Genomic DNA, 15,170 nt, shown 5'->3' with positions numbered 1-15,170 from the left:
GTTTAAATGAATGGTTGCATTGTATTATTGCCTCTGTATTTGGTGAAAAATTTCTTTTTCCTGTTTTAAAAATACCCTTAAAATACTCTTAGGATCCAGACAAGATAAAGACATTCTGTCCTATTGAACCAGGCTTGGATATATACTATTCATGTGAGAAATGCTGTATCCTTGGTTTTATCCTTAATAAATATTTAAGAAGAGAGATCCTGAAACTAAATGATGTGCTAACACCACCTACAATAACGTGGCTGCTCAACACACTTTACCAGGAAAAAAATTGCCACATCACTTCCTTCACTATTTGTTTTCTTCATATAAAAGCTTTGCTTTTGCAGTATTACTTAAAACACTACAGAAAGCTCCTGGCAGCACTTAACTGGAGTGACTCACGGGTCAGCAGTCTATTAGGATACCTGAAAGTCCAAAAATAATAGAGAGAGGAAACTGTAGAGAAAGCAAATGCTTCGTTCAACAACAGCTCATGTGATGAAATATTATCATCTACATCATATCAGGTTTTATTTCCAGATGTAATTTTTAATTAGCTAGTAGGTCATGTTGATGACTCATGTTTCTTTATTTACTTGTTTCTCATTTAAAATTAGGAAAATTCACAGAGGAAAAAAAAATGTCAACAATTCTAAGATGCTCAAGTATAGAGATTTTCAACTGAAAGAAAGAACTCACTTTTTCAAGTGGTGACCTTCCAAAATTCAGATTAGATAAAAAATTTTGCTTGGGCTTGGGAAAAACATCAAGAAATTTAATTTCAGAGGTGATAATGATAAGTGCAGGTCTTCTGGTGTTAAAAAGAGGAGAAGTAATTACCAAGAAATCTGAAATTATTCATTACTTATTCTAGCTCCTCGACCATTATGCCATGTTTTAATACTGTAAACAGAATAATTTTTGTGTAAAACTAAGGTTAAAGCAAATTACAACTTTTGAAAACATTTGCATTGGCTTTTTCATTATGCATCCAACCATTAAATTTCAACTTGACCTACAGACTGAAACCCTTACTTACATGCCTATTAAAAATATTATCTAATCTGAATTCCAAGTACTGCGGGCAGCAAACATAGTATCATACCTGTGAACATTTGAAGGTTATTGATGCCTTGTGATTGCCTCTTCCAAGGGCAGATGGACAGAATTGTACAGGTACTTCAGTGGTGGAATGAGGACAGACAATCAGCTGTACAAATACAAGAAAGCAAAGGAAAGAGAGGGGGGAAAAAATCCATTATTTTGAGTCTGTTTCTGTTTTCTGCTTTGTATCAACAGTGCTGATGTTTATGTGATTAATGTGTTCCACCAGATGCATTCTCTCCTCTCAGCAAGCATAGGCTGCTAAGGCAGCAAGTGTATTGCTGTAAACAATCCTGGTGGCAGTCACTGCACGTTCACTCCCCAGAAACAACAGAGCTGGTGTTATAGACTGCTCCAAGGGCATGGACAGCAGCTCTCACAAATACCATTCAAAAATGACTTTGGTGTCTGATCATAGGGATGACACTAAAAGGTTATCACATTAACCTCCAAAGACACAAACTGGCTTATAAGAGAAATTCATGGTAGGTTTAAATGAACTCTTCTGCTTACCTTTATCTAAACTAACATTGTAAATGACGTTGCTAGTTTTCTGTTCATCTGAAGTATACTACTTGAGTTTCTGTTGTGCAGGGAAAAGCAAAGTAGCTGACTACAATGGGGTCATAAATGTTTTTAAGCACTAGATAAGCAGTGAAAGAATAAAATTATGAATAATAAAAATGCGAATGCATTGACAGAATGATCAGTTAGAATAATTGAATACACAATTACCGTGTTTATTTTTTTAAATTTAAAAAAGTACTAGGCTTTTAATATCATACATGTTTAAATAATGTTTGCATGTAAGATTTAAAAAGATGATTAATTGGAATTATGGGCACTCAAGATGTACTTTATAAAATGAATATAATTTACAACTAATAAAGGTCAAAACAACACCCTACAATACCTAGCACTGACAAGCCCTTTTACAAAGTACATGTCAGCCATGGAAGAACATGCTGCTAACAGGCAGTTATTAAAACATTCATTTTTGTTTACTACTTTTAATGACTGAAAGATGTCTGACTGCACGAACAAGCCCTGCAACCTCTTCCCACCCCAGGGGTTTGGCTGCCTGTGCTGTGATACAGTGCTTGGCTCGGGGAGGAAGACTTGAGCTTAAAACACAGCAAGGCAGGGTCCTCCACCAGCAGCCCTATCCCAGCACACCCAGAGACAGTCAGCAGAGCCATGAAGGGGACAGGGATGAGGCCCCACTGTGGCACTGGGATCACTGGCCATGGTCACAGCACTGAGGCCAAACTGGCGGCCCCAGAGGGTGAAGCAGGGACAGAGTTCTCCACTCCCAGCCCAGGGCAGAGGCCCCTAGTGAGGCTTATGTTGCTTTTTCTTGCTGTTCTATGGCTTTCTTTGCCACCTCAGAGCTGGACCTGGTCAGGGGCCATGGGCATCCTCATCCTGCCAGTCATTTTCTGTGTGTATCTATAGGGTACTGGCACACCTATGGACTGGGATGCTGGTGTACCTTGAACAACGAATATTCCTACTGACAGCAGTGGGAGCTAGACTGAGCAGAAGAGGCGACAGAGCTCAGATGTAGTCAACTAATGCACAAAATTTGAAATGTTGTTCTTCTCTTTTGGGAGGTAGGTTTTAAAATAATTTATCAGAATATTGCCATAACAGTTTATTTCTTTGAACTCATTAACTGTCTTGTCTACTGGGGAGGTGGTATTGTATTTTTACAAATTTAATTTTACAGTTTCCACTGCAGGACAAAAAACATTTCTGGAAGGATAAGTAGGTGGGTCTCAGGCACAGAACATGTGGCTCACCACTCTGGTCCCACTCCCGCTTGGCAGTGACAGCACCTGGACTGCCCATACTGGGAGCACAGCACTGCTGCAGTGCCCACACTTCACGATCTCGTACGTCCCGTAGGTGAGTGGGAACTTGAAAGCACGTTTGCCAGCAACAGTCAATGCCACCCTCCCATGCTTCTCACTTTTGCAAGGCTTCTGTGTTACCCAGAATAACAGAACTAAGGGAAAGGGACCTCCCACAAACCATCTCGATCCCCAGCTGCCCCACTGCCCACAGTTCATTTAACTGTTCACCATCTAAACGGAACCTGACCCGCTCATTTCTTAGTGAGCTCCTGGGCATGTTCATTATCCAGAAACCTTCTACTGAGATTTTTTACTTTCATTTGCAGTCCAATTCTTACCTACTTTGTCCAAACCAGCCAGCCGCATTTATCAAATGAAGACTTATAAATGGAGAAAGAACCTTAATGATTACCCCCTCCCAAACAGGTAAAGACAGGTTGCCACAATATAATACATGATTAAATTAAAACTACGTTTTAAAAATGTTTAGTAATTTCACTAAGAGATCTACATTATATGGAAAAATGACTCTCCCATAAAGATGAAAAAAGACTGGAATTCAATTTTCAGCAAGCATTACTTGACATATTATCATTACACAGAAAATGCACAGCCACAATGAATCTAAATAATCAACATGGAGTTATGCTAATCCAGCAGACCCTGCTCTGAAAGCAGAAAACATTTTATTTTTTAGATTACAGACACGTTTGTAAAAAATTCATTTTATATTACACAGTATGATATTCTACTGTATCCAGAAGGTAATTTGTTTTGAAACAGAGCTGGGTAAAAAAAATAACTTACTTTCTACTGAAAACCAAAGAATAAATTGTTTTAAAAACTAGAATTGAGAAATAACATTAACAACATGTTTAAAGAAGGTCATACTGTGCCATAATCATTCAATAAAATATTCTGAAGTTAACCCCCCCACCCCACCCCCCCCGCCTTTCATTTTGTTTACATAAACAAGTGTCTTCCAAGATATTCATGTGAAAGGGAACTGGTATCATTGCTTCTCATAAAATTTTAGATATAACTGTTCAAATACAGAAATTGAGTATGAAGTATACACACATTATTCCTGATATAATTCCAACAAAGGAGGAAAATTTGTCATTAAATCTTAAAGTTTATTCTCTACTTCGTTCAAAACAATACTCTCGGTCATTAACAAACTAATAAACATTGCAGAGACTTTTGAGACTGCACTCCTCTCTGCCAGCCATTCTTTATTAAGTTATTTTTCCTCCATAAAATGTGTTTCACAGCCAATCAGGATGGAAGACAGCTTCAGGAAAAAGGTTTAGGCTCGTTATAAACCAGGAGAATAGCAAGCTAAAAAAATTGAGTGAAAGCATGTTTCTTTCTGGCAATACAGATGATCCCATTTGTAAGAGGTTTTTTGTACATTTAAATTACATTATAAATACATGTGTGTATAAATATAATACATATACATGTGAAAGATGTCCATGTATTTAAATAGAAGGCAAGAACTAAGTTGGGGAACATAGCATTATTGATGATTGAAAATTTTCATCTGTTAAATGCTGAACATGAATCCTTCTCTACTAGAGATAAAGCAGTGGTTAGGAACAAAACACAAAATTCAACATCCCAATGTCTGTTCCCCCAGAAACTCATAATGCCCAATATGCTAATGAAAAACAAGTTAGGAATTTTGCAGCAAATTCAGAGGAGTTTGCTTCTGTTCAAACTTTTAGAGAATTTGTCAGCATTTATAAAGATGTTGTTATCCTGTACAGTGTAAGGTTGACAAGAGAAACAAAAATCAGGCATGGCTTCTTAAAAAGAATAAAAAAGAAAAAAGATATGATAGTCCAAATCACACTAAAAGAAATCCTTGATTACTTTTATGAACTTCTTGAAAGCAAGCCAAGATGGTACATTCCATTTAAAGCTGTTTTGGACTACAATTGCAAAGGTGCTAACAAGATACATATACTTTTCTCATTTTCATCAGTTTACAAAGAAGTTAATGGAGCTGCTCCTAATTTACATGAAGCTGACATGAGATTTAAAGCCTTCGAATTCCATTTAGATTTCATTAAGCACCTGAAAGTTCAGGAATACTTAAACATAATTCAACCGGACCTCAGGAAAGCCTATTATTAATTATGTCAGTACTTGAAGTTGAATCAGATCTATAGAAAATAATCCCTTGTGGTATTTCAGTAATGCCTTCTGTTGCAAACTGGAACTGGAACAAACTTCCACACACATGGAATTATGATAAATATTATTTTTGAATATGATTAAACTCTGAAATATTAGTCAAAATTTTGGTTAATATTTTAGGCAATCTCTAAGAAAGATAAAATTTTCTCTGATATTTCTGCGAATCTGGTTTAGCTAATATAAGTCAGTGAGTGACAAAACCCATTTGAGATATTTTCTGACAGCCCAACGTCTTCAGCAGCTCTACTTTGTAGGTGTCATAAACCCAAATATGGATAATTAAATGAAATAATAAAATTAATTATGCAGAATTCTAAAATAACTTTACTAATTCCCTTCAAACTTTACCTATCCTAATTGGACAATCCCATCTTCAATCTATTGTTCTAAGACCTTGCTCTTTATTGTTTCATTTTATCCAAGGATCACTCAAATCAGAGTTTTTCTGCTGACAAGAAAGCATTACTTACTTGAAAGAACACAGAAACTTAAATAATGAATATGGGAAACTTCTTTCACATATCACAAAGACATTAAAACAGGCATTAAAATAAACTAATTGCTGACACATAGGTTACAGTTTATAAGAACAAGCTGTAATCTTCTGGAAGTTGAACACAGAGCTGTATGGAGGGACTAAACCTAGGATGCAGTATATTCAGGAGAAATAGGTATTTAAACAACACCCCCTGCCTTTGTCATCAAAACTGTGAAGGAAATCACATTACCTCTCCAAACATTGGACTGAAACATAAAGTTCACAAAGGGACAAATATATGAAATATATACTAGGTAGTTGCTTATAGCAAATTCACCAAAGCTATCTTTTAACTGGAAGAACTACTGTAATTCACAGACAACATTTCAGAATTCAATACATTAAAAATATAGAGCATTGAGCATTCTATTAAGAAGAAAAGAAAGAAAATTACTGCACTTAGTGTTGAATGTGCCTTTTCTTAAACAATATAATGTAGTTATTGGTGATATGTGAATCTCTGGTGATAAATCAGGAAAGTTGAAAGGAGAAGATTATTATTTTTTTTTAGTATCCTGAACAAGAGAACATGCAATCTACAGAAGCCAAAAGTCACTCTAATTAAATCTAATCCACTTGTATGCCAATGACCTAAACATAACATATATAATACTCCTAGGTTATTAATATAGTTTGCATCAATTACTTTTCTTAGCTCCTATTCAAATGCCAATTGATTAAATGATTAGTAATAGAAATTGTTGAGTTTAACATATAACATATGAAGATGTGTTAATATGCAGGATATAAAAGACAAACTACAATAAAGATTACAGAATCACAGAATCATCTAGGTTGGAAAAGACCTTGAAGATCATCCGGTCCAACCATTAACCTCACACTGACCGTTCCCAACTACACCAGATCCCTCAGCGCTATGTCGACTCAGCTCTTAAACACCCCCAGGGATGGGGACTCCACCACCTCCCTGGGCAGCCCATTCCAACGCCTAACAACCCCTTCTGGAAAGAAATGCTTCCTGACATCCAGTCTAAACCTTCCCTGGGGCAACTTGAGGCCATTCCCTCTTGTCCTATTGCTTATTACTTGGTTAAAGAGGCTCATCCCCAGCTCTCTGCAACCTCCTTTCAGATAGCTGTAGAGGGCGATGAGGTCTCCCCTCAGCCTCCTCTTCTCCAGACTCAACACCCCCAGTTCCCTCAGCCGCTCCCCGTACCACCTGTGCTCCAGAGCCTGCACCAGCTTCGTTGCCCTTCTCTGGACACGCTCGAGTCATTCAATGTCCTTTTTGTAGTGAGGGGCCCAAAACTGAACACAGGAATCGAGGTGCGGCCTCACCAGTGCCGAGTACAGGGGTCAGATCCCTTCCCTGTCCCTGCTGGCCACGCTATTGCTGACACAAGCCAGGATGCCATTGGCCTTCTTGGCCACCTGGGCACATTGCTGGCTCCTGTTCAGCTGGCTGTCAATCAACACCCCCAGGTCCCTCTCTGACTGGCTTATATGAGTTACATGAGTTTCATGAGTTATAGGAGTTTCTCTGACTTCTATGAGTTTAAATAAAGCCAAATACCGGGGGCTGCACTTGGGCAACAACAACCCCCAGCAGTGCTACAGGCTTGGGGAGGAGTGGCTGGAGAGCTGCCAGTCAGAGAGGGACCTGGGGATGTCAATGTCAGGACCTTCCCGGTCAGCCAGGACTGCTGGTAAAGGATGGAAAGCATCTTGGGGAGCACCCCAGCCAGCTCCTTCAGCACCCTCGGGTGTATCCTGTCTGGTCCCATAGACTTGTGTGTGTCTGTGTGATGCAGCAGGTCACTGACTGTCTCCTCCTGGGTTGTGGGGGGGGTCGTTCTCTCAGTCTCTGTCTTCTGGTTGAGGAGGCTGGATTCCCTCAGTATTCCAAGATGTTTTATACTTTTAAATTAATGCAATACTATGTATGAAAAATATAAGGCAGTTCAATAAATAAGCGTGATCTCTAGCTGTTTTCTTTAGAGCCCCTTTTAAGAACATTTGGTCTTGCACTGCTATATTTGAGGTTGAAAGCTGTTTAGCTTCTGAAAGCCAAAAATACACATATTATAACTTCACAGTAGTCCTCAGTTTTCCCCATACAATCAGTTTTCTATCTTCTCAGTTTCATTTTAGGATCTTATTACAATATTCCTCCAACTAGCCACTATAAGCCAACCAGCACAAATACAATTACAGAATCATAGAATAGTTTGGGTTGGAAGGAACCAACCAGCTCTGGTGTATGTCTTCCCCGTATTATCTTCCTCATGTCTAGAAAATGTGAAATTGCCATTTCTTTCTTGTCTGCAACAGGTTTCTTCATTTTCTTTTTTTGTGTTAAAGCTTCTATATTCACATTCTAATAAGAGGTCCCCTTAACTCCTTGCACCAGTTTCCCTGCATCCTCCCTTTTTCTCATCTCCCCATCAAAGAAAGGACACATATTTGATTGCTAAAAACATCCAAAGAGTTTATAAAGGACCTGTAGTATTAACTAGTAATCAATGGTCAAAAATATTTTTCAGAATTCTGACCACCTAGAACTCCAGCCAATCTCAATGAAAATGTGAAAGCTGAGCCCATCTATACAACTCTCAGTCCCTGAAAGAATGAAAATGTTAGGCAGAAAGATGAAAGGGCTTCTGTGATGGGGAAGGAAAATGTAGTGTACATAATAGTAATAGGATGAAGATTTTCTTGGTAGAAGTCAGTCTCAGGGTCAATGTGAGTTTGGAGAATAAAATGGTTCAAGGTATTTGCTTGAAGCTTTATTGCAGCTAAATTGATCAAATTCTTATTCATAGACCCTGCAAGCTGGTTATAAATGCTAACTTATATTCTTACATTAACATTTTATCTACTTACCTAAATATTTACCTAGTTACCCTGTTGATTCTTAGAAACTTGTGAAGCTTGTAATACAGCTGGTTAGTTTACAACTTCTCCTCCTAATATGTCCTGAATATTATTTGCAACCAACACTGCAGTCCTTCTCAAAACTATTCCACAAAGCATTCCAGAGGAAAAAAAAATAATCTATACTTCAACTTGCATTGTGTTTCAAGTTTAATTGTTTTCATGCTCAAGATATAAAATCTTTAGAATACATATTTATAATGCCTCTAATCCTTGAGACTATGTCATGCATCCTGAACCCACAGTACAATACACAAGTCTGTATGTTTTGAAAAGAAGGCTCTCTTTGAACACTTTTGTGAAAGCACAGAAATATTACTTACAGGGTGTTTTGGATCAGTCTCAGTTGAAAAATTGCTAGGATTGCTGTTAACAATTTCTAGCTCCAGAGTTTCATGTGTAGGATTCAAGAGAGGTATGTATAGACAAGCACATCTGGAAAAAATACATATAAGCAATGACTAATTACAGAGTTTCTTCCATTGCATTTTATTGTTCATGACCTGTTTTCTTTCTTGAAAAATTAGTACTTTTAAAAATAAGAATTATGTTTTATTGCATTAGTGTTTTTCCACTAGTATGGACACATATTTAATAGCATTAATTAATATTATTAATAATTATTAATAACAATAAAAACTGGTATCAGTAACCATTCTAATACTTGGGTTACATGTAAGGGCAGAATTTGTCTTGCTGTACTTCAGTTGACAGAAATTTGGTTTAAGTTAGTTGGTTAAAAGGACTGTCTAGCTCCCTCAATACTCAGGAAGGAGAACTGGTCCTAATGTCAATCCCTAAGATGTGGAATCACTTTTCACTGTCTACAGGAGAAGGCTAGACTTAATGCCTTAAACAGGATGCTTAACTTTTAGATAGGAGGAAATTAATCCTAGTGTCTTCATTACCACAGATTCATATTTATTCCTGGGCTCCAATTTGCAGATGTATGTCTCATCTTTCTTTCCTTACTTTCTGTAGATCTGACTTTGAAATAAAACATTTTAGTCAAATAGATAATTCAGAGTGCAAAGGCCAACCAAAAAAAAGGTTTCCAAAAAGTAAAAGAATTTAAAATATATTTTATTATTCTGTAGTCTATCCATGGACTCAGTCTGCCTCAGGTAAAGAGGACAGAAATTAAAGGTAATCAGATAAATGCTATCTGTAACTCCTTTTTGTCTAAGCAGTGGTTTACAGGAAAAGCTTGTAATTAAGTGGTTCTGTCAGTAGCTTTTGATTTAGTGCCACTAGGCAACCATTCTTCTTGATCATCTTGTAACCTTGAGATTTCAAAACAAACTTACTTCCACACCAGCCATTTTAATGGAGGTTCTGCCTGCTCCCCTCCTCTTTCTTCCTCTGCATGGACTCAAAATCTGTTTCATTTTGTACAATCATTGTGTTGTTCATTATAGCATAATGGTAAATCATTATGTTGCACATGTAGAGTATGTATTTTAATGAGTGTTGTGGCAATCTCAGAATAAAGATTGGAGTATGGTGATTGCCTAAATGTTATGCTCTAAATCAGCAGGCACTCTATTTTATAGACTGTCTTTTATTTTCTAATTAAAGAGTAAACAAACACAATATACCTTCAAAAGGGAGCACAGTTTCCAAAATTACATGTAAGACTCCCAAAAAGTCCTCTATTCTGATCAAAATAATATATTATTTGCCTTTAACAAAGACATATGACTATAAATCACATTCTCATTATAACACCAAGGGACACAGAAAAGAGACTGAAGGTGAATCAGTGAAAACAGTAAATTAAAAAAGTTTGAAAAATGAGATACATATATTGGTTTTGCCATAATTTATCTACCTAATGGATATTCCCTCTAGTCAAAGTTGTGGCAGCTCAACTGTCAGATTGCTCCACATATTTATCCTCTGGAAAAAATTAGTCCTTTAATCATAGCTAAATCAGTAAGGAAAAAGAAAATATAAAAAGCAACATTCAGAAGAGAAGGTATTGCTTTACAGCTGTAACGTCAGGCCCTAAAACTTGTGTGCAGGTGGGATCCTTCCAACATATTCAGTTATATAAATCTGCAGCAGCTGAGTGGCAGACCTGTTTTTGACTATCACTGAAACCTCAAAAGCAGAGAATGGAGAAATACCAGGAAATTTTCACACAAGAACTTCAGATTCACTTGATAATCCCCATTTTTCACATTTACCATTTCTAGCCTTTACATTTTCATCTGGTCTCTTTCATACATAACACTTTGCCAAAGGGAAAACTGTGTTGGAATATCTGAAGTTTCAAGTGAGCAACTATTTGAATTTTAGAGGTTCTTCAAGTGATAAAAATCCATTAAGAACCTCTGCCACCCACACAGGTTGACAACCATGGTTATGGTAGAAAAATTGTTGCCTATGACAGTAAATTCAAGACAACTGTGAACATCATTTGACTGACTCATTTTCAATGACTCCACTGTGGAGCCCATAACAGGATGGATAAATGAAGATGGAGAGTATCAAGGAGAAGATTTTCTTGCTTAGAGGCATATGCCAAAGGATGTGATAAATCTACCTTGACAGAAACAAGAATCAGATCTGCCTGTGATAAACCCAAAATGTTAGGGTATCTGAAGAAGGATTAATAGATAAACTGCTAGAATTTCTTCTACTCTTTCAAGAATTGATCAGAAATTGATTCTAAATGTATCGATGGGTTCTTGGCTCCTAATGAAGTTTCAACTGATGTTTCAAGGACAAAATACTTGAATTTTTCTGACTGATAGCAGAAAGAATACACCAAGCACATAATAAAAAATGTTACTCTTAGAAAGATATCACATATGATAATGCTTCTTCCACATTCAAGATAACGGTGGTAGAATGGAAGTTAGTCTCTTAAAGAACTACAAAGCTTCACCAATCAGAAATGCTTCAAACATTTTGACATTTGCAGTCAATATGTTTCTGAGAACATAGCAAGGAAGTACACCCATTTGAAACTAAACAAAATAATATGTTTCTTAAACGGACAACACATAAATTTCTGCCTGCATTGACTTTACATATACAGCATGCATTAATGCAGCTAATTGATTTGGACTAGCTCATCTTTTAAGCAGGTAGAGCAATTCTCAGTAGTTTAAGTGTAACCTCAACGCCATCACGGGTTACAATTGTCCAAGATTTCGCACTTCAAGAAGAGGACATTATGCTGATGACACAACAGAAGAAAATTTCTGGAAAAAGGAGAGTGTTGAAGGAAATAACTGAACAAAAAGCAGGAGGCTTTATGAAACTAAGAATATGGCAGATAATGCAGAAACAAAAGGAAGAAGTTTGTCAGTTTTGTCATCCTGTTTTATAATATATATAAAAAGATATATGAAAGAGCCTACTGTTAATTTCCTGTTATACATTATTGTTGCTGCTGTTGCTGATAATTAATTAAATAGTACTTCTTTGTCCTTCCATCGCTATCTGCCTAGGGAAGATATAGATGAGTTCATTTACATATGCATAGGAATTACATGCATCTACATGTAAAGTGAAAAGAAATCTCATTTGAAGAAATGGAATTCAATAAATTTGAGATTATCATTTTGAGAGGCAAGTGTTGTAGTTAAAGGAGCTAATCCTTTCCAACATACATTTTATATGCAGTAGAAAAGGATGACTTGCCATTCTCAGCCAGACCACTTGTACATGTAGTTCACAGGTAGTGCATGCTAAAGAAAATTCTGATGCCAGCTAGTCTGCATGAAAAGGTTTTTTCTAACTACTAACAGTTCACCCTACATAGTAAAGAAAAATTAAGGTTTTTACTCCAATCGGCCCAGAATTTTAAAGTAAAAACAAGGAAATGGACAGCCCTACTGATTTTCTTAGAAAAACATAGTAACAAAGGCACTGCCCATTAACTCTGGTCTGTGTACCATATATGAACAGCAGAATATATTCACCCACAAAAACTTAATCAGGTGAAATTTCATATTGTACTCTCTAACATTTTTTGCTCAGTCTGTAATGTATGTTAATTATAGATTTAGTCAAAGATAAGATATACAGAATTAAGTGGAATTTATCATTCAGAAGAGCAGTGTCCACAGAACCTACTACTAGGCAGAGGTAATAGATGGAAGAGCACTACTGAAATTCTGGCATTCTAAAAGTCTTATCCTAAAAGTTTTGATTTCTGTCTTGAAAATTATGCTATCAAAATGCAAGATGAAATGTTGTTGAAGGAAGACAAAAATTGGGTTACTTTCTCTGTCTGCTCTAAGTAGCTCATTTTCTTAACACTTGCAGTGTTCCAACCATGTCTACCCCCAGGATCTGCTGGATAGAAGTTGTATTACTTTGCCATTTCTTGAGAACTTAAAAGAAATTGCTAACTGGTATAACAAGCATTTGTAAAGCAGGACTGTCAGATATATTCCTAGTTCAGAAAGAGAAAAAAAAAAAACAAACAAACAACAAAAAAAAAAAAACAACACCCAAACCTACAGAACTCTGTATTATGGATATTCATTATTATATTCTGCATTTTTTTCAGAGTGATTTCTATATAAAGACTTCAAAGGAAGTCTACATATAGGCTACAATTTCATTTCAATTGTTTTTCTGCAAGGAGAATTTCACCTATATCTATTAAAATTATCTGTAAAATATAGTACATAAACAGCACTATTCTGGTATTCTGGCTTTTTAACATAAACTCTTCAAATGTTATCCATGATACTTCAAACGAATGACCAAGTTCAGCACTATGAACTACATACTTACTTTCCAAGCTCACATTCTATTTCAGGTAGACTAGTTGGCAATGGTTTCTCTACAATCAACTTCAGTGCATACCAAAACTCTCCAACGATATCTGACAGGAATATGACACTAAAAACAGATACATAAGCTTAATATAACACAGCATTTGTGCATACAATAAAAAATATACAGATTAAAATTCAGGAAAACCTAATGAGTTCAACATAGTGAGTTCTTTAATTAGCTCCCAGTTTTCCTGTAATACTTCTTGATGGTATCTGAATTCAGCTACCAAAACTCAAAATATTTATAATTACTGATGCCATAAAATCGCTTCTTCACTCTTCTTAACTTTTTACAAAAAAAAGTTGTTTATTGGGTTTTTTGTTTGTTTGGGTTTGTTGTGGATTTTTTGAAATACAACCCAAAGCATTTCAACTGCTAACTTACAAGAGTAAACTTTAATTTCATTTCAGTGTCAGTATTTTCTTTCTAGACATTTTGAACTCAAAAGACAAAGAAACAGAAATAATATTCATTGGTTTTATAAAGGAAAATCTTTTCAAATCTAGTGATGAAAACTGAGGAATAGATACAGACACATTTATATGAGCATGACAAAGAGATATGCTTCAAAGGAATATTTGATATACCGTTTTGATATACAATCAAATGTTGTCATGACTGAAAATTGCTTGCTGCTAGGTGAGATATGTACAGTAGTATATTGCTGTGACAAACATTCTAACACATTCCTTTCCTATTGCAGATTTCTTCTTGTATTTCTTGGGGGTTTTTGAGTAGCAGAGTCTTAATATTAAACCAAAGCACTGTGGGCATATAAAAACTTACATGAAATGTACTGTGCAAACCCATGACCCACTAAGGACCAGTTCTTGTTCTAAATGATAGATAACTATGTCTGCTCCATGACTTTATAGTTCCAGACTATCCTCTGTGCCAACAGAGCCTTTAAAGGGAGCATAAAACAGCTTAGGAAAGAATAATCCATTTGAAAAGATACACCTGCCACAAACACTTTTGTAACATTTCTTCCCAGCTGCTACCATAGCAAAGGAAATAGAGCATGGTTTCAGAAAAAAAAAAAAAAAAAAAAAAAGGTAATAGTGTAGATGTAATGTGGAAGTACGTCTTTCCAGCTGTAACTGTAGTCCTTGGGAGCTATTGCAATTTAAAACAGCTATTAGACAGCTTTCTAGTACAGTACTGCATAATTATATTGAACATGTACAGGTGTGCTGAGCCCAAAGTTTTGCCAGATAAAACCCCCTTATTTTGTTATGTGGAAATTCTACACCTCAAAAACACCAGAAATAATATCTGGTATAAAAAGATTAGGTCTATTCTCATTTACAGCTTCAGAATGCGTAATTTCTACAAAGTCTCACAGAAAAAAAAAATTTAATAGCATGATAACAGTACTCATTTTTATAAAATAGTGTTGCTTGAAAGTGGTATTGTACAATGATACCTGCTGCTATTTTGGTCTTTGGAAAAATCAATACAAGCAAACTGAACAAAATGTTGAAATACATGGACTCTGGCTTTGTAAACATTGGGTCTTTGAACACAAGTCATCTGTCTCTGCCCTCCTCATAAACCTCCCATCCTCGTATTTTTCCCAGTCAATTGATATAATTAAAAAACAGGGAATTGCTTTTCAATCAGTCCTTCAACTAAATAATGCTTTGCTAACCAAATTCCAGGAAAGTATGTTTTGCAGTTCTGCACTCTTCAGTTAGTTGCTGAACTGGTTCAGCTGAAACTAAGACTAATAGGTCATCTGTCTTTGTATTGTTAATTATCCTACCTGCTTGATTTTG

General features: G+C 36.1%; 1 protein-coding gene across 1 annotated transcript in view; it reads right to left on the bottom strand.

Annotated features, from left to right (window-relative positions):
* The window catches only part of CFAP47 (cilia and flagella associated protein 47), a 341,722-nt gene that overhangs the window by 82,483 nt on the left and 244,069 nt on the right, over positions 1 to 15,170 (bottom strand). The window contains exons 53-55 of the mRNA XM_074929626.1: positions 13,348 to 13,455; positions 8,913 to 9,024; positions 1,097 to 1,201 (exon numbers count right to left, since the gene is read on the bottom strand). Coding sequence (XP_074785727.1) covers positions 1,097 to 1,201; positions 8,913 to 9,024; positions 13,348 to 13,455 — 325 coding nt within the window. The remainder of the gene's footprint in view (positions 1 to 1,096; positions 1,202 to 8,912; positions 9,025 to 13,347; positions 13,456 to 15,170) is intronic.

This window comes from Athene noctua, chromosome 1 (genome assembly GCF_965140245.1).
Source record: "Athene noctua chromosome 1, bAthNoc1.hap1.1, whole genome shotgun sequence".
NCBI lineage: Eukaryota > Metazoa > Chordata > Aves > Strigiformes > Strigidae > Athene > Athene noctua.
The sequence above is the reverse complement of the archived record's forward strand: the minus strand, read 5'-3'. Positions and strand labels throughout refer to the sequence as shown.